The sequence below is a fragment of the Aulonocara stuartgranti genome (genome assembly GCF_965226115.1).
Source record: "Aulonocara stuartgranti genome assembly, chromosome: 14".
In the NCBI taxonomy this organism is placed as follows: domain Eukaryota; kingdom Metazoa; phylum Chordata; class Actinopteri; order Cichliformes; family Cichlidae; genus Aulonocara; species Aulonocara stuartgranti.
Genome location: NC_138950.1, coordinates 25335328 through 25359711, shown reverse-complemented (window position 1 = coordinate 25359711; position 24384 = coordinate 25335328). Strand labels below are relative to the sequence as shown.

At 41.4% G+C, this 24384-nt stretch overlaps 2 protein-coding genes across 3 annotated transcripts; one reads left to right on the top strand and one right to left on the bottom strand.

Moving 5' to 3' along the window:
* Nucleotides 1–2263: 2263 nt before the first annotated feature.
* Nucleotides 2264–14075, bottom strand: gmps (guanine monophosphate synthase). Its single transcript, XM_082504079.1, has 16 exons — nucleotides 13857–14075; nucleotides 12343–12515; nucleotides 12082–12196; nucleotides 11635–11732; nucleotides 11289–11392; nucleotides 10833–11026; nucleotides 10030–10195; nucleotides 9216–9367; nucleotides 8929–9102; nucleotides 8502–8607; nucleotides 8188–8303; nucleotides 7400–7525; nucleotides 6570–6685; nucleotides 6346–6476; nucleotides 4478–4650; nucleotides 2264–4299 (listed from the first exon to the last, which is right to left on the bottom strand). The coding sequence occupies exons 1-16, from the start codon at nucleotides 13881–13883 to the stop codon at nucleotides 4198–4200; spliced, it is 2073 nt and encodes a 690-aa protein (XP_082360205.1). The 5' UTR covers nucleotides 13884–14075; the 3' UTR covers nucleotides 2264–4197.
* Nucleotides 14076–14445: 370 nt separating this feature from the next.
* slc33a1 (solute carrier family 33 member 1) lies at nucleotides 14446–23411 on the top strand. 2 transcript variants are annotated; one of them, XM_082504082.1, is made up of 10 exons: nucleotides 14446–16854; nucleotides 17125–17205; nucleotides 17526–17959; nucleotides 18080–18233; nucleotides 18322–18517; nucleotides 18611–18810; nucleotides 18901–19085; nucleotides 19162–19279; nucleotides 19926–20141; nucleotides 20245–23411. In XM_082504082.1, exons 3-10 carry the CDS (start codon nucleotides 17568–17570, stop codon nucleotides 20407–20409), a joined length of 1626 nt encoding a protein of 541 aa, XP_082360208.1. In that variant the 5' UTR covers nucleotides 14446–16854; nucleotides 17125–17205; nucleotides 17526–17567; the 3' UTR covers nucleotides 20410–23411. The 2 variants fall into 2 exon arrangements, with proteins under 2 accessions (XP_082360208.1, XP_082360209.1); XM_082504083.1 differs by lacking the exon at nucleotides 17125–17205.
* Nucleotides 23412–24384: the final 973 nt, after the last annotated feature.

Genomic DNA, 24384 nt, shown 5'->3' with positions numbered 1-24384 from the left:
GCTGTGTAGACGCAGACAGGGGTTGTGAGCTCTAGTAGCTGTAGACAGCAAATGGAAGCAGAAATGTTCGACAGGTGTCTTATCTGCTCTCTGGGGAAAAGTGCTGCACGAGGCAACCTTACAGATTCAGCAGAGCAAAAGAGAAGAGGAGGGCCCCGAGTTGAAATGAGCAGTATTTTCTCAATATGAAACACGGACAAGGCCTTTTAAATTTTGATTAAACACACAAGCTTTATGCCAATTTGTCATTAATAATGTAACAATAATAATAAAGTAGGCGTGCTTCAAATCCAAAGGCTGCAAACAGGTTTAAATCTCTTTTAAAGAAAAAAATCTGGACTTTGGGTCCACCAAAGATTCACAAAAAAACAAACACATCAACACATCTGCCTCAAACTCCTGGAAACATCCCATTATTTAATTTCGTTTATCTCTGCGCTCTCTGTATGAAAATACCAAGCAGTTCATTAGTCTGTGCTGCAGATAAACCGCCACCGGCCAGGAGTTAATTGGCAGCTGCATGTGATAACTTGTACAGTCTCTATGCAATACTACAACGCTGCGACTGTTTCTAAAGCGTCCCTTGTCCCCTGCGTACGGGTCTGGGTGTGTTGATGGGTGACTGTCTGCTTGTCTGCTCATGTTTCTCAGTCAGAGGGGAGCAGCAAACACCTGAACCCCTGGCACGCAGAGGGACGCGTGTTAGGGAACGATGGTTGACTGCGCACAATAGGTCCATAATAAAACTAAATTACACTGAAGCCCATTACAGTCTAAAGCTTTTATGTGTGTCTGTGTTAGTACATTAAGTAATATTAAAGTGAGGAAAGCAGCAATCTAAAAGCTCGTATATTTGGTTGTGTTGCATTTACAGTTGAATGATGAAACTTGGCCTCAGGGGTCTGTGCGTGGGAGCAGGAGTGTGTGATTAGGTCTTTGTGATTTGTTTCAGAATGATGCTGATGAGATCGGCAAGAAATCAATTGTGTGTAACTATTTACATTAAATGTTTCAAATGTGCTGTGTAGGTTTCAAAAGCACATTTGTTCATTTTGAAGAAACTTAGATGTGACGAAAGATAAGGTAGTCATGTGAAATGAACGCCTTTATAGGACTGTATGTACTCCTGTGAAAAGTTTGTACATCCCACCATGACTCAGCAGCTTTTAGATCAACCCTCAGTAGCAAGAAGTTGTACTGATCGTTTTCTATATCATCAGCATTGTGGAGGAATTTTGGGCCACTGTTCTGTAAAATGTTGCTTCAGTTCACTGAGCTTTACAGTCACCTTCTCTTTTTCAGATATTCTTTTGTAGATTTGATTTAAAGTTGATTAAAAGACTGAGGGGGGGGGGGTTCAGGTAGCTGCAAAACAAGCCCAAATCACTCCTCTACCGCCGTGCTGAGCAGCTGATATGCTGCGTCCACTGTTCTCAATTGATCACAAAGTCCTGTGATTTGGTCCTAAGGTTTGACCTTGGGGTGAATTTTCATGGATATTCACTCTTAAGATTGTGGGATCATGTTAACACAAACCTGATGCAGCCCAGCAATAACTTTGCAGCTCTTTTGTTGTAAATGAGCATGTTAACATTAAATAACCCACCTATTTACAAGACAGATCAAGAGCATCTCAAGTTGCCCTTAAGAGTAAAAAGTGCATTATAAAAACATGACTCGAGTTTTTGCCTGCTGTCATAAGCGACAGCAGGTCTTTTGCTGTCATAAAAGACCTGCTTTTGCTTGGATTCTTTGCAACTGCAAGAATCCAAACAGGTGCTTGGATTCTTGTTTTGGTTTGGCAGGCCAGAGTAATGTCTGAAAATACAAAGGCCTTGAAATTGTCAGCAAATTATCCTTTTGCCTGAGATTTATTTAGTTAGATGATTATTATGAAAAAAAACTTTTTAAAACTGCACTTCTTTTTTTTTTTTAGCAATTTTCACTTTGTGGACCAACTGGGCCTTTTGGCAGGTCATGTTTATTAAGCTTGATTTTAGGAATAAGATGGGTTAATATAAACTGCAGACTTCCACTTTAATTTTAAAATATTAACTAGAATTTTGTTTATTACAGTATTCTGTTGACTTTTATATCTCTGTGGGTTAACAATTAGTGTTTTACTGCATTTTTATTAGAAATGTATCAGTGCTTTTTTTGGGTGTGTACCCACTAAAGGTAATTGTGTAAATTAAAAATGAATACAGAAATCTGAAAGGCAAAACAGAAATTGTTACAAATAAGACGCTTTTCATAGAAGTGGTAAGTTTCAACATTGAGATCTTTATTAAAGCTCAGTTTTCCATTGTACAAATGTCATAGTTGAAACTGCATGCAGTGGCTTGGTTTGAGGCACGTTACTAAGGAGAATGAGCATTGTTGACTAAAAACACACAAACAGAAAAATAATAATCGGATGTAGAATTGCATAACTTAATCTCATGGATATTTCAATCAAATTGAACTACAAAGTCATATGTCCATTATTAGCTATTGTTTTTTGTTTTTCTCGTTTTAAATTGGAGACACGTAACATAAACACAGATGTATAAAAAGGCAGAACAGAGGGAAGGACACTGCAGTTAAGACAAGTTTGGGTTTTTTTTCTCCCCCTTTCATTTTGCATGAGGAGTACTTTGCCACTAAAGGTTAAGGGTATAAGAGGGATGAGAGGCACAAAAAAAAAAAAAAAAAAAACAAATTCTGGAGGCATGAGCACCACCACATCCGAGTGACACTTCTGACGTGATACCACACACTTTAAAAACTCAGTTAAACCTGAGCGCCGCATTCACTGAGGTCTAAACGACTGGAGACTAGAGACTATGATACGCCGAACGCTCTGACAGCACAGAACGCAGATAAACAAAAGCAGTAATGCCTTTCTGAAACACTGAACTTTAGTCAAAGATGGCAACAGAGGGCGAGGACCTTTGACACGACAAGGGTGACACGATGTACGGGGATGAAGTTTCCACTGGATGTGTGATTTGTTATGTTGATAAAGCACCCAGGCTTGAACGGGCGATCGACAACGAAATGTGCAAAAGTTTTTGCCCTCGCACAACAAGAGCAACAAAAATCATGATGAGGTGACACCAGCAACCGACAAAATGTGGCTATAAACTCTACCGTAGTTATAAGTTATTAGACCTCTTGCCTTTTTCTTCTTCATAAAAAGCATACATATTGCAGCATGAGGAGAAACTGTTATATCCTCAGAGTCCAGGTCAGGTCACACCAAAAAAAACAAAAACAAACAAACCCCAAAGTAAAACAACAGAACAGGCACGTACAAAGTTATCCGTCATATTGGCCTCCTCCACAGCTGCACATTAGTCCGTATACTGAAGCTATTCTTGGGTCGACTGCTGCCCACAGGGGCGACAGCAGCAGCTCGTCAACGATGTTAGCTTCGTCAAGAGCCCACAACATTACAGATCACTACAGCAAACTACTTATGTCAAAGCAAAACAAACAATTTTTCTTTTTTTTTTAATGTTGATTGGTCACATAGCTCATCTGTTCAGCTGTACTTCTGTTCACACCACCTTTGGTAGGAAGTGAAATGAACAAATCAGATCGTCTCAGGCCGAGAACATTCTCACCTACAAGAATTTAACAAAAACATCTGAAGAAGAAGAAAAAAAAAAAAAAAAAAAAGGGCTATAGATTTTTAACCCCCACCCCTTCTGTTTTCTTTTAATAACACTACCGTTTACTTGCTTTCATGTTTTATTCATCCTGAGGCACAACACCAAGTCCACTCACTGAACTTTCACAGCTTCTGGCCACCTGGAAGTAGCAATTTACCTTTTCACTGTAGCGAGGAAATACACTGTTGTACATGAAGGTTTTTAAAAAACAAAACAAAAACAGACAATATATTATCAATAACCAAGATTTATCAATGCCTATCGCCAAAAATATTAAGACCGGGGTAGAGTGGTGGGGAGAGCAGAGCAGTAGTGGCTTTGTGTGTGCGCCTGTCACAGTACAGTCTGCCTTCCGTGGGAATGTTAAAGATAAGGGAAGAGATGGGGGAGGTAGCAGAGGGAGATTGGGAGGGGATAAAGGTGGAAGGACAGAAAAGGAGAGCAGTTCACCAGCCCTCACTGATATCTATTGTGTTTGTGCACTGGGTGTGTGTGTGTGTGTGTGTGTGTGTTCTCTACACTGTGATGTCATGTTTGCATTTTATTCCCACTCTGTGGTGCCAGGTGGTTTGGAGGTCAGATCATACATGACTCTGGAGATACCTGGGATCTTCTTGATCTCATTTACCATCTTCAGCACCACCTGATGAATCAGACAAGACAAAAAAAAAAAAAAAAAAAAAACTCTTAAAAACACACAAATAAAGAGAATTTAAATAATTCCTGGATCACTCATTTCCAATCCTGAAAACCAGAATTAGGAGCCATGAAGGTAAGATATGCAGAAAAATATTAGCTGTAAAGGTTTAACGATGGTATACCTCCTCTGGGATATGGTTGCCTGGCATAGCAGGGATTCCTGTCATGAAGTCGCTGGTGATGAAGGTACGAATCACCACGGAGCGCCGGCATGATGGCTGCTTTTGCAGTGGGTCACGGTCAAAGTGCAGGGGGGTGAGGATGATCGGCATCTGGCTGATCTTCCCAGAATAGCCTGAAGGGAGAAACAGATGTTAAGCATAAAATAGCCAAAGGAAACAAAAACTTGGCAGAAAAGACAGAGCATTGTTGTTGACAAACTCCGTAAATCTGCTGATCTAGGCTTGATCGTTTTGATAACACCATTAAGGTTTTTGTTTTGTTTTTTTGTTTTTTTAAGGACAAAGAATGCTTTCATAGCAACAAGCAGCAGAAATAAGGTTCCTCTGAAGGGTGGATGGGCTCTCCCTGAGCGACACAGTGAAGAGTTTGGTGATTCAGGAGACGCTGAGAGTAGAGGTGCTACTCCTACTACTTCTCCACATCAAGAAGAGCCTATTGAGGTGGTCACCTCCTGTGTAAGGTGTTCCAGCTGGGAATATCCTATTCTGAGGAGGTCCCTGGAGAGATTATTTCAACTGGCTGGCCTGAGAACTACTTGACGTTTCCCCAGATAAGATGGAGGAGGCAACTGACAAGAGGGAGGTCTGGGCTTCCCTACTTGCTGCCCCCACGACCCAACTTCAGATAAGCGAAAGAAAATGGCTGGATAGTTTATTGTAATTTGTCATATTTTAATATTATGTGATGCTTTTATATATTTAGCATTGGTTTAATGCTAAATCATACTCTGGTTCAGACCAAAAACATCACACTGAGACCATTTGGAGGAGGTGGTCTTGGTGCAGTTCCAAACAGACTCCAGAGTGGTTTGTTCGTGTCGTGAACATGATCCGACCAAGATCTGAACCAACTACCAGCGGTGCGTTACATGTTTGAACTAAAAACTTGTAACTGTTACACCTTTGAACTAAAAACTTGTAACTGTTACACCTGTTCTGTATTCTCAATGTGGGAAGGAACTATAAACGTGCAAAGGTCTGTACAGGAGACCGTGAAATGAACGTAAATTCTCCGTTCTCTCACAGCATCTTCTTCCTGTTTCTACTTTTGTTGCTCCCGCCCCAGACACATCTGGCCAATGAGGGAACTCAACATTCTCTCTGTGACACATTTTGGTTTGCTTGGAGTCCACTTGCACTTTTCGCTGTGTGAAAACAACCAAACCACAGGAAAAAAATACAAGTTTACAAACTCATCACCTCTTTCTGTCCACAGGAAACCAACTACAGCTTTGAAAACACACCCTTAGACTAGACTCTTTTTTTGTTTTGTTTTTATCCCCCCTAGCAATTACTTTCTTAGTTGCTATGAACGTCCCCAATTTGAATAATAATTTGAATTATAAAGACTAAAACTAAAGTTATTTCCTGTATATTTTATTAACACACAATGTCATTTCATTTAGTTACAGGTTTTTCTGAAAATTGGTCTTAATTCTTATATCAGTTAACTAAAATGTAAACATGCCTAGTTTAACTTTTACTTTAACAGTAGAACTACACAGCAGATCTGATGATGGTCACATGGTATGCTGGTATGGCAGAAAGCATCACTGCAAATCAATGCAACACTGTTTTATCCTTAATGAAACATTTCTAGCCTGACAGGAGTAATCTCTTCCTGGAGAATGTGCTTCCTGTTTTAAATGAATAAATCTACCATCTCTACTACTTGTCTTGATTTGATTTGTTTTCTTCTTTGCGATAACAATGTTTGTTTGGGGTATTTTCCCCTTTTAAATCTTCATCTTCAGTCTTAAATATTCTAAAATAGATGAGGTTTTAAACATTTGAAAGCGTGCACTTACCAGACTCTCTAAGAATAGAATGAGCTACAAAGTCAGCCTGTCTGAGCGTGCTCAGAACACCCGTGGTCAGGAAAGTTGGAGTAATGTCTGTTGGCGGCTCCTTCATATGAGACCCAAATACATACACAACTCTGGAAAAAAAGAAGAGAGGCGTGAATGAATCTAAGTGTTTTGCCCGGTTGTCCACTGAGGGTGGACGAATGAAACCTGATTTTATGACTTACCTATTGATGTTATGGCACATGCGAGGGATGAGTCTGGCCAGGAACATGAGCGATTCCCAGTGTGGAGATTCTTTACTTGTGACACCGCACACATAACTGTAGGACCGGCAATCACCCTGAGACAGGAAATGTTCTTATTCTTACCATCTAGCCAAAAATCAACGTGTCATACATGTTATAAAGTATGAAAGGCATTTTGTTAAAATTTGTTTTCGTGTGACAAAACTAAAAGTTTCTAAATAACCTGTCAGCTTCCACTTTTAGAAAAGCCGCTAAAAGCTGCCAGTGTTTGCCCACAGTCTGTCCCATTTTGAGGTTGAGGGCAAATTTAAACCTCTGGCTTCAGACAGGAAGTACTAACAGACACCTACACACTGTCTGACTGCAGCGTTGTGGGTGAGGAAAGTAGTGGTGACTAATTCAACATTTTTGGCATATTTAACGGTAACTACAGGACACACCCTCCACAGACGACAGGGAGAAAGACTCTAAAACGGAGAATCTGACACTCTTTGTTTGGGTGTCTTGGTCCTGTGGCTGACCACTTAATTACAGTTATAACGCACAAACAGACAAACAGCTGGCAACATATACTTTGTCAAGTTTTCACTGGACCTGAGAACACTTGGATTCTCCACATTATCTTAATCTTGACTAAAGATAAATACATGAGATTTTTACAAAATCACATGGGAAAGATGTTTACATTAATATCCACAAATTGTCAATAAAACTTACATTTTCTTACTGACCAAAACATATGCCAGCAGTTTCTGTCCAATGTCTTTTCCTATTTCTTTAACGGTATGTAATTTGATCAGCTGTCTCACCTGGACACCAACAGTTTTGATGGGCAGCAGGAAGGCATTGAGTGAATGAAGGCTGGTGATCTGCATGAGCTTCTCCTCCTCTTCATCTGATATGCACGACTTGACTCTCTGCAGCAAGGCATGGGGCTGGAGAGGAGACGGGAATAAAAGCACCTTGTAAGTGTGGAACTGAAAGACAGCAGCCGGCAATATACAAACCGCTGAAGCTCTGACGATGTGACTAGTAGTTTTCAACAACACTTTATCAATTTCAAACTTTGCAAAATTTTTGCTTGCTCTTTCATCAAATGACATACCAATATCCTCCTTCACGAGCTTACAATATGTCCATCAGCCCTGTCAGGAGATTTTATTTACCCACAAGTGTAAATTCATGAGTATGAACTGACCTGTATCTAGCACAACATGGCTGGGAGTGAATTTGGGGGGGAAATGTATTTGTTGGAAGCCAAAATTGTAACTGAAAATAAAACTTTATCGATTGCCCAAAACAACTGAAGTGATAAAACTAGCTGAGGAGTGTTTCCAGTGATTATCAGTAAAATTAGCAGCAAGCTTCAGAGCAAACATAGAGCATACAATCTGCTGTGTTAGTTCAATCTCCTCAAAGCATGTTTGGAGGTTTGCCATCCAAGCTTATCACATCGCAACATTTGAGTTAGTGTGCGACATCTTGCAGTTATCTGTAACTTCACAAGTAAAAACAGTGACAAGATGCATTATGATAATAATACAGACAAATGATATCAGACTGCTGGGATTTCGCTGTACATCAGCATTTCCTTTACCTTTTTGACACTTGCAGAGAAGTCTGTAATGATTTTGAGAATGTTGTTTGTTTCAGCAAAATCCTTACAGATGTAAGGCTCCTCTGCACAAATCACTCTGATGGACAAACCAGGACCTAGAGAAAAAGTGGAATGACCGTCACTTTGAGCAAATGAAGGAAGTGAGTCTTTGAGTGTCTGACTCAGTAATTATATTTACACTTTTAGCAAATGAAGGCTGCAAAGCTTCTAGTGTGACTCAGTAATTATATTTACACTTTTGTAAAGTTCAGTCAGAACAGTCACATTATAGGCCTGTGAGTTTATGTACTTGCCAGGGAAAGGATGCCGAGACACAATCTCTTCTGGCAGGCCAAGCTCTCTCCCCAGTGCTCTCACCTCATCTTTATGGAAATCTTTCAGCGGTTCGATTACTTTTCCCTGGAGGATTACAACAGACAAGAATCAGCAATGCACAGTGAGCGGGCTAGCGTTACGGCTAGGTGTCAAACAGCTGTGCATTCACAAGAGGCTGCACATAACAACAAACAGCAAATAATCCATGACAATGAATACGCTAATAAGACAAAGACGCGTCAGTAGTGTTGTGAGCTGGAGCATAAGCGATGTAAATGTTTTGTGCTTCTTATTATGATTTCAACTCCAATAAAGCTCTCCTTGAACCATGCATCTACGTCATTGCAAATAATATGGCTATAAACTGAAGTAGCTAGCTAAGAAGGTTAGGGAAATTAGATTTACCTCATCTCTGAGTTTGCGGATGAGCTCAGTGTCGTTGTGGTGTGTTTTGATGACCTCTGCTTTACCACTGGCGAGGTGAGAGGCGCTCTCAATAAGATCAGGCCTCAAGGTACCCTGTGCCAGAAAAACCTCTTCTGGTTTCAGATTCATCTCTCCAATCACTTCATTTGCCACCTGTGATGTAGGACAATTCATACAGTCAGAACAGTACGGTGGCAGAGAAAAGAACTTAAATGTCACCATCAATAAATAACACTTTCCAATAAAGTACTCAAACTTATCCTCACTTTGACAAATGTGTCTCCAATAATTTTCCTTTTCTCCTCAGGGTTGGTGGTCATATTCAGTGTTTTACTGATGCGTTTCCGCGGCGTCCTGTCCTCCTCAGAGATGGGAAGAGTTGTTGTTCCATTATAGAAGGTGTGCGCTGCATTTACCACTGAAGGAAGACGAACCACAGGGTTAACAGCAAAACAAAAACTCAGTCCCAACTTTACTTTCACTCTCAGGTGTAAGCTTGTGGTTTTCTTACTCAACTACAAAGCTGAATAGGATAAAACTGGTGTGGTGGAGGAGGGTGACCAAAATAATAAAGCAACAAGGAGAAAGGGATCTGGCTTTGGCAGATAATGTTTTCCCAGAATGCACCTGTGTTTACTGATGTAAGCGGTTTTCAGACAGGTCACAACGATGGCACCATGGTTGTCTGAAAATTATTATTTGCAGTGGCTTATGCTGTGCAGCCAAGGTTTGTCACTCCAGTGAGCAAAGAAGGTCAAAGTTTAACCATCTTTTAACTTTGTAACCGCTGTGCACTGTAATGAATATCTGTGCATCTGTGCAGCTGGTGAAAACAGAGCCGTTCAGCCAGCAGCAGGTACAGAAGACTGCTGGCCTTTTTTTAATAAACAAATATGCGCTTTAGTCACAACATTTTGGAAAGGGTAACTCCATAAAGTGAAAACTATTCAAAATAAGAACCTGAACGTATTAAAAGAGTGCAATTAATTCAGAAAAATAAATAAATAACGTGTGATAAAATTGAATTTCAAATAAATACCTCATGTACACGCTTAAGAACTGCAGAATTTGGATCCCTACCTTTGAGTTTGATTCCCAGCTTGGTCAGGGCCTCCTCCACGCTCTGACTTTCTCTCTTCCTCATGAAGCCGTTGTCGATGTGAACTGCTATCACCTGGTCCTGGTTCAGAGCTTTGTTCAGGAGGGCTGTGCAGACTGTTGAGTCTACTCCACCACTCAGCAGCACCTGCGAGTATCATCAGAAAGAAACAGTGTCTCAGAGATAAAGCTGAGCAAAGATTAAATCTGATTCTTCACCACCTGGCCCCAATTTTCACAACTCAGAGTACCCACTAATTATCTGCAAACGTGTGGCTTATATTTATTTAGGCTTCTTGTTTTATTAGTCATACACACATCTGGTGTTTCATCTGTTGGCAGGCTGTTAAATATTAAGCCTAAGAAAGAGAAGATTAAACCTGCTCCTGGAAATGATCCAAAATGCTGTACTCACTGCAGGAACACGCTACAGCAGAATGAGAGTATTGTCACAGATATTACCAACTATCCCACACACTGTACAGCATAATATCAGTACTTTAAGCCCATTTTCCACACTCAATTATTGCCTTCACCCTCCCCTGAGATGAAACCCAGTTTGAAGCCACTCTGGGAGTGGGCTACCTTCTTTTCAGATGCAACAGGGTTTAATTTGAGAGTTTAATTGGTTCTACTTAACTTCCCACCATTGCTACTGTCATTGCCTCCTGAGCGACTACCACACTTCACTGTCAGCTTTTTAGCTTCAGCCTTTTAGTTAAATCATCTCCCACAGTAAATATTCAGTAGTTTTGGTCTCCCCCCCCCCCCAAATCATCACTCACCAGCACTTTCGACTTGTCTACTTTTTCTCTGATCTCACTGATGCAGGACTGTTGGCGGCTCTGAACGGTGAAGTTACTCGTGCAGCCCGCAATCTCAAACACGAAGTTACGCAACATCTCCATGCCTCGCTCCGTCAGGTCGACCTCAGGATGAAACTGCGTCCCATACAGCTTTTTCTGCTCGTTAGCGATCCCTAAAGAGAAAACAGAGATGTTTTAAGGGGCTCATTTAGTAAGCTTTAAGAAAAAACCAAGAGTTTAGATGTCGGGGAAAAGCACTTTTACCCAGAACACAAATTAGCATCATCTTCAAAGGCTATGTGAGATGTAAATATATATGATACAGCCTCAGGCTTACTTAACATAAAGTCCAAATAAAGCTGCTTTTGTAGTTTACCATAATATACTTGTGAATTATATTCAACAGGATTGACGCATTTCTTGTGTCCTGCTCACCAGCAATGATGTTCCCTGATTGGGCCACCACTTTAAAGCCATCTGCCACTTTATCCACACTGTCTCCATGGGTCAGCAAGACTACTTCTTCCTTCTGAAGACCTCTGATAGGTTTAACACACACACACACACACACACACACACACACAATTCATTAAATCTACTATGCATGTTACTGTTTTCAGCACTTTGTTTATATAAGGGAAATAAAGACTACACCCTACCTTAGACTCTTCATTATTTGTGTAATAGCCCCTTTACATCAGCATGACAACAACTATGTATGTGGTCTGTACGTAGAACATAACAAAGCACTACATATCCAAGTTACAAGAAATTACAATACCTAAAAAGGGAGCAAGTGTTGTCTAGTCCAATGCTGAAGACTCCATCCTCCCTTACACTCTTTTTGTGTACCGTTCCTCCAAAAACTTTATTCATCATCTGCAACACACACACACACACACCAGAGGTAAGTAATGGAAACAGATATGCTACAGGGAGTGTAAAACTGCCTGCAATGTAAAGTAATGTACTTGTTACTTTTTTGTCTCACTGGGAAAAGAGAGTAAGTATTACTCTTCTCTTCCACCAGTGTAAAAGTACTCTTGAAGAAGGTGGTGAAGTCCCAGCTGGTGTGGGAGAGCTGAGGAGCTGGTTCAAGCAGAGTGACAGTAACGTGTTGCTACTTAGAGGCAATCTGTGTAAAAAATGTTTTCTTGACAAGAGCCTTGTGGAAGTAGACTTGGTTTTCTTAAGAATACAATCACAGTTTATTTTATTGTGTGCATACCTGCATCCCATAGCAAATCCCAAGGACGGGCTTTCCTATAGTGAATATGGCAGGGTCGAACCAGGGGGCATCTTCCGCATACACAGACGCTGGACCTCCTGAAATAATTATTGCCCTGAGGCATGAAACACAAAGAAAACAATCATGTAAAACTGCATTATAAAGCACTTCAAAGCTTCTACATTGACACAGTAGTGTGATTAAACATGATGACAGGCATGAAATAAAACATCTCAAGTAGAGATGCGTTTATGTGCTCACCTGAAGCCCTGTTCTCTGATAGCAAAGGCCGGGGTCTCTAAAGGGAGGATTTCAGAGCGTACGCACAGCTCTCTGACTCTTCGGTCAATCACCTTCCCGTACTGCGCCCCGGCATCGAGGATCGCCACCGCCCCTTCACATGACCCATTCTGCTCTGCGCTGCTGATCTCCAGCTGTGGACACGCATTTAGAAAGATTAGTGAAGATTTGCATGTGAGGTGACTAGCTTTCTAGTGGTCTAACAGCAGAAGGTAACTCAATTCCTTCTTGAGTTTACTCTCCTCCAGCGCTGTGACTCAATAAAGCCTAACATAATTGTTGCCATGTGAGCTGAAACAGAGATGGACAGCAATTTTGTGAAATGTGCTGCAACCATTCAGCCCATCACATGAATCTCACAAGTTAGACATTATCAAGACTGAGATCTCAGTATTTGAAGCAGTTCAAACTCTGATCCTCAGCACTCATCTATATGCAAATGTTATTTATTTAAACGCATGCATGCTCTGTGGGAAGTGTGCCATCCAGTCTACAGTGAATTAAATTCAGTAATTTTTTCTTTATAAACAGCCGAAGTGGGTACACATTAGACAAACATTATCCCACGTGGTCAGTGGGAAACTTCCGCCGTAAATGTTTCTGAAAACAACTTGCTGGGTACCCCCCTCACCTCCAATTTTAACCTTTAAAGCACAACCGGTAATAACATGGGCTGAAGAAGAGTAATCACGAGAGAGAAAAAACACTATGGTTCCAGTGCAAACTTCACCATATCAGCTGATAAGGCAGCTGTAAGCCGCTGCAATTGTTAGACAGGTAAACCACAAGTTGGCTCACACACTAGCTTCGTGACGATGTTAGCAAACTGACAGTTAACGAACGTTAGCACGAAGAGTGTGACAGCTACCGCTTGAGGTAAATTAGTTCAGCACAAGCACAATTTCCGGTTACTTAAAGAACACGGACGCTATCGTAAAACAACATTCTTGCTCTGCGGTGCTGTCACTACGAACTGTGAGCGCCCGGCCACGGCTAGCTAACAGTTTATCAGTGTAGCGAGCTAGCGCACCGCTGGAATAAACAGTAGTAACGAGCGTTAGCCTGTTAGCAGTGCTGTGAGTAGCTGCTAGGTTAGCGGAGCTATGCTAAAACCCACGCGGTGCTTGGAGCTGAAGTATCTTGGGGGTTGGGGGGTCCACCATAAGAGAAGGGCAACCCCGTTTACTGGGAAAATTAGTGAAACCTTTTTTTCACGGTTTAACATCAATTAGTTATCACGTCCGGCTTGTTAGCAGCTATGAGCAACATGTTAATGTAACACTGCAACAGGCACACACTGCTCCTCCTCAGCAGCACTGTTGATAACGTTGCATGCTCTCTTAACTTTCCCCCCCCCGAGGTACACAGAGGCCGAAATTAACCGGGGGGAGGACTACAGCACTAACCTGGGTCCTAGCACTAAGTCACCAGGGCTACCTTATACTGGAGCCCCGGGTATCTCCCGCTCAACTGACCTTGCTGTCTCCGTTGCACAGAGCCATGGATGACTGCCGTGTTGTGGAATGAGCTCTCCCCTTCGCCTCGCTGTCCCAGGTCTCACAGAGAGAGGGCTGCTGGTTAGCTCCTGGCTCAGCACGCCGACTACTGTTGGAAAAGCAGATTGGGCTGTTGGTTTGAAGATGTCACAGTCTCTCCTCTGGCCGGGAAATAACTTTCATAGTGGGAACAGGCTAAGTAAATATGTAGCGCGAATATGTCATGGGTGGAGCGAAAAGTTAAATAACCAGAGTAAGGGAGAAGGGCCCCCGTGGGGGCTGGGCATCTAGCTAAATTTCGTTCCTCAGCCTATCATTACTATATGTTTGTTTGGGGACTTAAAATGAGTCTATCAGTCAAAACAGACAAAAGTGTGAATTTCAGGAATAGTTATATGGTATATGCTGAAATATAAGGTAGCTCCAGTGATAACACCTCAGTCTCTGTCAGGCAGGAGCATCAAATATGTGAGAGGAACTCGCTGTACTTTAACACATCTACTGTACTAGATGTTCCAGGTGTGGGTGACATTAAACTGTTTCCATGTATTTTTCAGGCAGCTTAAAGAAGAAACTAAGAGTTACATTCACTCATTCAGTTTCCATTCATATCGCCAATAATAATGTTGCAGTGGCCACAGTTTCTATACTTATAGATTATTGCATACTTCAAAGACCAGCACCCACCCAGGCCCAACTTGCTTGCAGAAATTGCTGCTATGTAGCCATCTCTCCGTCCCCAGTTTGGATTCTCAGTCATTTGGCAACAAGAAGAAGCAATGAATGCTTCAAGGTTGCCACACTTTAAAGTATTATTTCTGGAGGCTTGATGAAAAAAGAAAAATCCAGCTCTTGGAGATCACAAGGTCAGTCACGTGTTAAGTGAAAAACGAAATAGCCATTAAATATCCCTGAGAAGGGGAGTTGGACTATTTTAAGTTGCGTGAATCTGAGAATTACTACAGTATATTCAGATGTGCTGATTTTAGCACTATCCAGTGGAAAATGTGATGAACAACATAACGTGACCAGGGGAAAATACCAATCATAGATTTGTTGTAATGTGTTGTAATGTGTCCTTTAAGGCCAGTCAGATGATGTAAACCAACCAATAAGGTAACCACTGTAGCAGTCCTCATGTGACATAAATTAATCTGCTCAAATAATCCTAATCATTGGTATGGTTTGAATAATTCACCCCAGCATATAGTGTAAAAGTAGGCTCAAGATCCCTGTCTGCAGGTTTTTGGTGATTCATATATAGTTTGATACAAGAGCCCTCTACATGACATAATTTGTGCACATTGATAGTCAAACTTTATGGGGTTACAATAGAGTAATTCAGACATATCATAGCTGCTGGCAGTGTGGAGCCCCAGAGCAGTTCAGTGTAGATTTACACCGACACAGACATTCTCACATGAGTGCAACTGCAGCTTCACAGTCTCCATCACATGCTGATATTCTCAAATATGCCCGTGTGTGTTGTCACATGCCATCTGTGAGGATAAGCGGCTTCACGTGCACTCATGGCAACCACAAGGCCAAGCATGCTGTCATTCATTTTCTCTAAATTAAATGTGGGGTAATGCGTTTGTCATGACCCTCGCCAAAAGACCCTTTGATCGAGGAGAAAACATCAGTATGAGCCCTGTTTAAAACCCGTGGGGTGGTTGAAGAGTTTTCGATCCGTATCTTCTTCATTTTGATTTTACAGTATCGCTATCATGTGCTTTCATCTGGATTCTCAAAGTTCAGGAGTAGCTCAACTCACCCTACAGTCTAAAAGATGAATGAGAAGAAGCGTGATTGTTGGCTTTCAATAATGATGCATGAATAAAATTTCGTAATTGGTTAACATAATCCAGGGCTGCCATGCAGCATACAATAATACAGCAGCTTAATTAATATGCATTATGGATCATTACATTCATTGTTAGGCAAACTACTAATTACTGCACACTGAAAGAGGTTGAACTGCAGCAACACTATCCTAATGCTGCATGTGGAAAAGTCATCCAAACCACTGTGTATGATTAGAATCACAACACTGTGGAAAAACTGTGATTCAATTAAGTTTATTGCACAAAGCACTCGCCCATGTTCAAATTTTGTTTTTGGTTTGTTGGTGATTCTTTTAAACCAAATTTTCACTCTTACAAGTTTACAGCCAAAAGAGATTCAGGTAGAGACGAAATATTAAATTAAAATAAGATGGGTTTAAAATGAGATATGCTTTATCCAAAAAGTATTTATTGTTTATAGTCTCGGTAGTTTACTACTACTACTACACACACACACACACACACACACACACACACACACAAAAGAGAAAAAACAGGGTTGTGTGTAAACTGTGACTAAAAACAAAACAAATACAAAAAAACAAACCACAAACACACACACACACAAAAAAAACCCTGTAAAAAGTGTTAAAAGCTGGGGTTGAATGACAGAAAATTGACAGAAATGATATGATTATTATAATTATATGAATTATGCGATTTAATTTGACATTTGTACTCACTGCATTTATTTACAGCACTAAACTAGAACTTAACAGTTCATTATTTTTTGTAGGTCTGATTTTTATTTAAAGTTAATTTTACATTTTATGTAATATGCTTTATGTGAATGATACCAACTGTAGTTCCGCTTGAGTGTATTTTTTTTTTCACCAATATTTAGACGTTACGTACACTGAAGCGGAACTACATGCAGTCATATTTTGACACGTCAGCTGTAGGCGCCGGACACATTTGTAAGCTGTACTTGTCGCATTTCCTTGCTCGGCTGTGTTGATGTCCACCGATGTGAGAGTTATAAGTGAAACGCTTTTCATTTCCTTGTGTTTTCTCGTCTTTATGAAGATGTCTCTTACCTCTGAATGAAAAAACTGAATGAGCTGATTTTTCCGTTGATTAATTCTGTGATTCAACCGCCTGTGTTTTATGATCTGGCATGCTGCCATCACCAGGTATGTCTAAATTCACGTGTTTCACCTTTTCAACTTACATGTGCTTTGTATGTATTTGAAAACGTCTTATATTGATTTGATGTGTTTTATTTCTACTTTTCTGTAACACTTGATAGTTTTCAGATGAGAGCGGGACCCTGCGTGTTATTGTACTCTGAATATATTGAACCTTAGCATCTCCATTGGACTTATTTCTCTTTACTGTACCCTTATTTATCATAGATCAGGGTTTAACTTAGTTTGATTTTGATTTTTTGTGATTCCATGCAGTCGTCAGTTCTACCTTCAACCCCAACAATGAGTGACTGCCACAGTTTATGATTAATGCAAAGTATTTGCACAGGCGCACTGGTATGTGGTCATCTTTTTTCTGATGTGTTGCCATGTGCATGCAGCGTAATTTGAACGTTATTCACAAACTCACTTTCTCGTCTTCATCAGAATTGTTCAGTCCAAGGAATTCCCCATTTCATTGTTTGTTGCTCACTGCACCTTTTCACTGCTTCTCCATTGCATATTAAAATAATATAAACCTATCTGCTTTGATCAGCATGATTCTGCTTCCCATAATGCTGTCACTGTACAAACTAAATGATTGAAGGCATTTATAGCAGCTTCAACTAAAAATCGGTTTAGTTGTATCAGTTGTTTTCACTCATCTCCTTTTGAAGATTTGCTGATAGGACTGGAGGGTTGAGGCCCACTAATCCATTATGGAGTCCTCAAATTTAATCAGACACAAGAACGGGAGGCAGAGGAAGCAGGTGGGTGGCACCCTCCCACCTGAAAACATAAACGACATGGAGAGTGACTTCTCTGAGCCGGGGATAGAAGACGAAAGAGAGCAGGGTTCTCTTCTGCTGCGAGGGTCGCCTCGCAGGTCTGGGATACGCGGCGAGCTGGGGAATGTGTCGCTGCTTCTATTTCTCTATGTGCTGCAGGGGATTCCTCTTGGACTGGGTGGAAGCATCCCTCTGATTTTGCAGAGTAAGAATGTCAGCTACAAAGACCAAGCCTTCTTCAGCTTTGTCTTCTGGCCATTTAGTCTCAAGCTTTTGTGGGCACCCCTGGTGGACGCTCTGTACTTCAGTAGGTTTGGTAGGAGGTAAGAAATACATCTGGATGCTGATTACCCTGATGTTTTAATCTGTATCCATGTTATTACACTTCATATCTCTAGACTGCGCTTCCTTCTCCTAATTATGTCTTCCTCATGTTTCTGCAGAAAGTCATGGCTGGTGCCCACACAGTACCTCTTGGGCCTCTTCATGCTCTACCTTTCTGCAAAGGTTGAGTCACTGCTGCAGAGTAAGGGAGGACCAGATGTGGTTACGCTTACTGCTGTCTTCTTCATGCTTGCCTTCCTGGCAGCCACACAGGTAAGCTTCTTTAAACACCATGATACAGACAGATATTTAGATCGATAAATAAAAGGCGTTTCCTTTCTTTACCTCCTTGTTATTTAAGGATATAGCTGTGGATGGCTGGGCACTGACTATGTTATCCAGAGAAAATGTGGGCTATGCATCTACATGCAACTCTGTAGGCCAGACAGCTGGCTACTTCCTGGGAAATGTGCTCTTTCTGGCTCTGGAGTCTCCTGACTTCTGCAACAAATACCTCAGAATAGTGCCCAAAGACACCGGCATTGTTACCTTGTCAGGTACTTTCTATCCATAACCCCTAAAAAAAAAGTCAAATATATTTCTGTTGGTGAATAAACAGCAGTTTTGGTCTTTTGTTTCCTCCGGTGCAGATTTCTTGTTCTTTTGGGGTGTGGTATTCCTGATTTCCACCACTCTGGTTGCCATCTTTAAAAGGGAAAATGTACGTGGCAGAAGAACGACTACCACCCCGGAGGAAACACAGGGTGTCATGGAAACCTACAAGTTGCTATTATCCATCATCAAGATGCCAACAGTCTTTACCTTTTGTCTCCTGCTTCTCACTGCTAAGGTAATTGGTCACTATTGGATACATGAAGGTGTCACTTTTGGATATTTGCCAGGTGGAAATGTAATTTTTTCCACTCTCTTTGTGTTTCAGATGGGTTTCTCTGCAGCAGATGCGGTTACAGGTCTGAAGCTGATGGAGGCTGGAGTTCCCAAAGAGCAGCTAGCATTGCTAGCAGTGCCCATGGTACCTCTCCAGATCTTCCTGCCAGTGGTCATCAGTAGATACACAGCAGGGCCCAGACCTCTGGACATCTTCTACAAGGCCTTCCCATTTAGGTGGTAACGCATTCTGCACACACTACGCACACATTCAGTAAACAGAAAGCTAAAACGATCTTGTTCTGTGCTGCAGGCTGCTTATCGGATTGGAGTTTGCTCTGCTAGTGTGGTGGACTCCCAGCGTAAAACAAGAAGGAGCCTTCCCAGTTTACTACTATGCCGTAGTGCTGCTCAGCTATGCATTGCATCAGGTTTGCAATTTTTTTGCTGTTCTTATTTTCTAGTCCAGAGTGCTACAGTGTCTTCCAGCTTACTGCCTCTGTGAAAAGACTACTAGCCGCTGTAGTCAAAAGAAGACTCTTATTTCCATCTGCTGTAATTGATATCAGGCAGTGTGGCTCTGTTGTGGCAGAGCAGGAGCAAGAGCCCAGCACATAACAGAGCAGCCATCAATGCCAACAGGGACTGATTAGGTTATACAGAGCATGAAAACAGAAGCTGAGTGGAGATGGGTTGCAAAGCAGCATCAAGATATGCAGAAAATGTATGCAGGTTAACAGTAGAGTGGCTTAAACATTCACTTGGGGAGCAAAAGGCCGCTGGTCAAGTCCACCGACAGAGACACTCCCCTCTGCGGCTATCAGGAAGGGCATCCGACATGCAGAGCTTGCCCCCTTGTGACAAGGATGTGCTGGATGAGAAGTTCCAGGTGAATCATTAGCTGATTTGCCAGTTGAGGATTTGATGGCCTACCTGAACAAACACTATACAGGACTGCAGTCCTTTAGAAATTTGCCAACAAAACTGAATTAATAAGATAATTAAGCAAGAAAAATCAGGTTATAGTAGACTGAAAGAACTTTGTTAACCTTCTGTTTTTTGTTTATTATTCTCCAGGTGGCGTTGTATAGCATGTATGTGGCCTGCATGGCTTTCCATGCCAAAGTGAGTGACCCCCTTATCGGCGGGACCTACATGACCCTGCTGAACACGGTCACTAACCTCGGAGGAAACTGGCCTTCCACTGTGGCTCTGTGGCTGGTCGATCCGCTGACCTCTAAGGAATGCCAGGGGGCTGCTGGGCAGAGCTGCGGCTCTTCTGAAGAGGCTCTGGTAAGTGATCAGACGATGAGGATGGGGCAAGATGGTGTGTGTGTTCTCTTCTATAATGCTCTAAAAGTTCAAATAATTCTTTCTCCCATGTTCAAACCTCTAGCTGTGTGTGAAGGAAGGCGGCGTCTGTGTGACGACACTGGACGGTTACTACGTGGAGTCTGTGGTCTGTGTTGTGATGGGTTTAGCCTGGTGGGTGTGGTTAGGGAAGAAAATGAGGCGTCTGCAGGAGCAGAGCCCGGCTGCATGGAAGTGCAGAGTGAACTGAGGAGAACGCACGATCAGCTACACCGCAGGCACTCTTTGGTTCACTCGACCTTCATTTACTACACCAAAAACTGCTGAACTACTTCCATCCTCATACATCCCGTGTCTCCGGCCCTGCTCTAGCTGCTACATTCAGAAAGCATTTACCCCCACGCTTTGCTTCTGTCACGCTGAATTATACATACGTGAAGATATTCACTATTTTTATCTTTTGTCATTAATCTCACTAATAGTAAATGATATTGTACTCAAAACTGAAACAACCCTCAGACTATAGTTACAAAGTTATCTTGATTTGGCTCTCATATATATCCTGCTGCTTGAAATCGCTTAACCAAAAAGAGCTCAGTCAAAGATTAGGTCATGTTTTGGGTTCGTTTAAACGTGCTCGGATGGCCAGGCTATGCTGCTCTGCGCAGTTTTTCTTTTTTTTTTTTTTTTTTACCCCAAATGGCAGAAGCACATCATCCTTTCTAAACCTTTCACAGAAGAAATCTTGTAAAGGAAGAACTTTAGACAGACTCGTTCACCTGCCACACCTTTGTTTGGTCTACGTTAAAAGGATACTCGAGGGAAAGACAGTCAGGATACGCAGAAGCACTAAATCTGACCTAAGTATATGCAGTTTAACTCAGTCCGTGTAGTAATCCAGCTAAATTACCTCCCTCTCAATATTTTCTTAAAATTACTTTCTGAGTAGGTTTTTTTTCCAGTAAAGTAATTTGTGCCTTATTTAGCTTTTAAGTCTTTAAAAAAAACAAACCACCGCTTAGTCTGAGCTGCACTGTAGTTAAAAAATGAAGGCAGGGAATATTAGTTATTTGCAGATGAAGTTACAATGAAGAATACTCGTTTTCACAAATCTACTGTCATTTAGAAAGCTGCACTTAATGATATGGCTGCTTTCATACGCCAGTTATTTTTCTGATTGGGCAGCTAAGTGCATATTCCTTACGAAGACTCTAAATTGCATACTGCGAACCATCTGTGGTTACATGAAGTGAGATATGTGAGATCTAAACTGCTTTATAAATGTGTTTCTTAAATAAGGACCAATTAAAAATGGAATTGCATTGTTGGTCAGTGCCACTCTTCACTGTTGGACCATTTAGGTTTTTAGTAGTCTGCCAGGTAAAGGTGTTTTAAGCTTCCAAAGACAGCTGGTGTGATTTTTCACCGGACAGTATACTTGGCATGCTTCAGTATTCAGCTAGGCCCCAGATAATAATAGACTGCATTCCCCCGATTTATAGATTATTGATGCAGCACATATTAAACCTGATGTAGGCATTTAACTATATCGTCCGTCTGCATTTGCAGTGCATATCGAGGATCTCTTAGCTGAGTGCACCTGCTGGGACAGTACGGTCAGCTTTTGCTATAATAAATTTGTGGTCACTTAGAAAGGTCCTTGTTTTTGCAGGAAAAGCACTTTTTTTTCCATCTAACTTGAAAAGAAAAATAATTTTTAGACATCTTCACAGCATCCTTGTTTGTTTGAATAAGTTTTTGTGCTACAGTGTGTACTACTCCCTTCTCAAACAAGCACAGCCTAGCTCTCATGGCCCAGAAAAATGGCGTTGGTCATTGTTAGTCAATGGTGCTAGCTTCAGTTATCATGCAAATGTAGCCGAGATGGAAGAAGTCCCTTGGATGACCCCAAAAATACAGCTTCCAGATTAACGGAATCAACTTTCTGGGATTTACTTATCTGGATGATTGAGCATGGATCAAGACAGTGTAGCTCTGATGAGTACTTTCTAACTAAGCGGCCAATCAAGGACCAGTGAGACATCTGTTTTGTTCTTTTGAAAGCTAGACCCACTGATGTACTCGTACTCAGCTGTGCACAGAGGTCTCTCACTCCTCTTTCCATTACACTCAGCTCTTTGAAGGGAGTAGTACACATAGTTGCATTAAAACCATTTTGAGACTATAAGTAACACTAAACTAGCCAAGTGTTTTTCAGCTGTGACAGCATCACTGGAAAAAGTTTATTTTTTTTTATCATCAATCAGCTTTTTTGACACATTTGTGAACACTGGAATACAGCATTGATGGTTGGTAAAAATGTCCTCTATATGCCTGTGTAGATATTCCACTGAAAATTATGTTTATGAGAAATTATTATATAATGCTTCATTTGAAGAGCCATACACAGATATGCTTTCCTTAAAAAAATGTTTCAATGTGATCTCACAAGCCCAAGAGTGGAAGTGTATCTCTTTGGCAGGTGGTTCATTCCCAAGTTTTTATCATTACATATTTGTAGCAGGCAGATAAGGGTTTTACTTTCCGTTGCCTGTAAGGAAAAAGAATTTAATGGCCACCAAACAATTCAGATCTCAGACCAGCAGCCTTTGGAGTGCAACTTGACGAGCGTGTTTTTTCTGATGTTTTTCATACTGTACACACATTCATGAATGAATTTCTCTGAAACCAGCACTTGAAAGTCCGACTGTGTCAGATAGGAAAGCAGAAGTGCACAATCAGGGTTCGTGTGAGGGTACGGCTACCTTTGAACTCAAATGGTTTTGTAAACTGTATGTTTTTATGTTGTTGTTTTTTTTCCACGTCTTTGTTCAGTCCCTCATAGTTTACATTAAATGAACTACTTCAAATGACCGTGGGGCCTTTCATGTTCATTTGTGGCCACGTTTTTGTTTGTTTTTTTAAACAGCTGAGATTCAGCTTTTTCAGCATTATCAGGGCGCTGTGATTGTTTTGATTTTGTTTGGGAATCAGTGAAGTTTTTTAGTAGAGGTTTCAGATTATTTCCTGATAAGCTAGTCTTTGAGTGGTAAACTACTCCATCTTTAAAAGAATTATAATTTTTTTTTAATTACTTTAGTTTTTGTTTTTTTTCACTTTGCACCTTTTGTGTTTGTGATGAGTTCAAATCTCCAGTTACAAAAGAAAAGGAAACAGGACTGATCAGATGTCTGGTGATACATTCAAATGTGCTCGCAGCACAACTTTGTAATTAAACGATATGCAAACATACGAGGTCTCCCGGTGCTTTTCTTGAAATTAAAACACGACACGGCAGTTTGTATTTCTTTTACAGTTTATTTATAATTTTTCTTGCTTTCCAAGACTTCTAAAATGTTGCTCCTTAACAAGTTAATGCAGAGGCAAGGAGGCTGTAAATGCTGCTCCAGGCTTTTGGAGCATAAAAACGGCAGACAGTCCAGATCAACTGGTGCCGCAGTCTCCGATGTGAATCATTCCACGGGTCAGGTGAGGTCCGACGTCCTGAAAACAGCAGGGGCGCAGCATCTCCTGCTGGGTGTAAGACTGAGGAGGGAGGGTCAAAGAAAGCAGCACCGAAATCAGTTTGATGTTTTGTGTGACGGTAGGGGAAGAGACAGTGGTTCACGCTAATGCTGAATGAGGCTCGTGCACCTGGTGACGTGCCGGCTAACCCCACTGATGCAACCCATAGTGTGGTAGTGCCTGAAGAGTGGATAACTGAGGGAGGGATCCCACGCCAAATGAACCATGTCACACGTCATCCATAACACTGACGCTCAGATTGTAAAAGTCAACAGGGGTTTTACTCCTTTGAATCGAGGCTCTCTGGTTCATCGTTGATGTGTTTATTAAGACAAAGCTATATTCATCATCACCAGAGCCGCCTCTTATCTGCTACTCAAAGAAAATTTCCTTAATCCTTCTTTTTTTTAAAAATAAATTCATACCTTTTCACTCAGAGACAGGAAGCGTTTTATCTGAGAAGTCCTTTCCAAATTCTTCCAATAGAAGAAGCTCGCCTCCCCCCACTTTTAAACAGCGTAAAGCACTTTGGATATCTTCTAGCCGACTGCATTTCAGTTTGAGTTGCTTGCATACCGTGAGACACGTTACAGGCTGCAGCTCCTCCAAGCATCTCCTGTTGTAGTCCATTTGAGCGGGGGTGGGGTCGGGGTAGAAGACGAAGGTCAACAGACCTGAGGTGTCGGAAGTGGTGAGACGT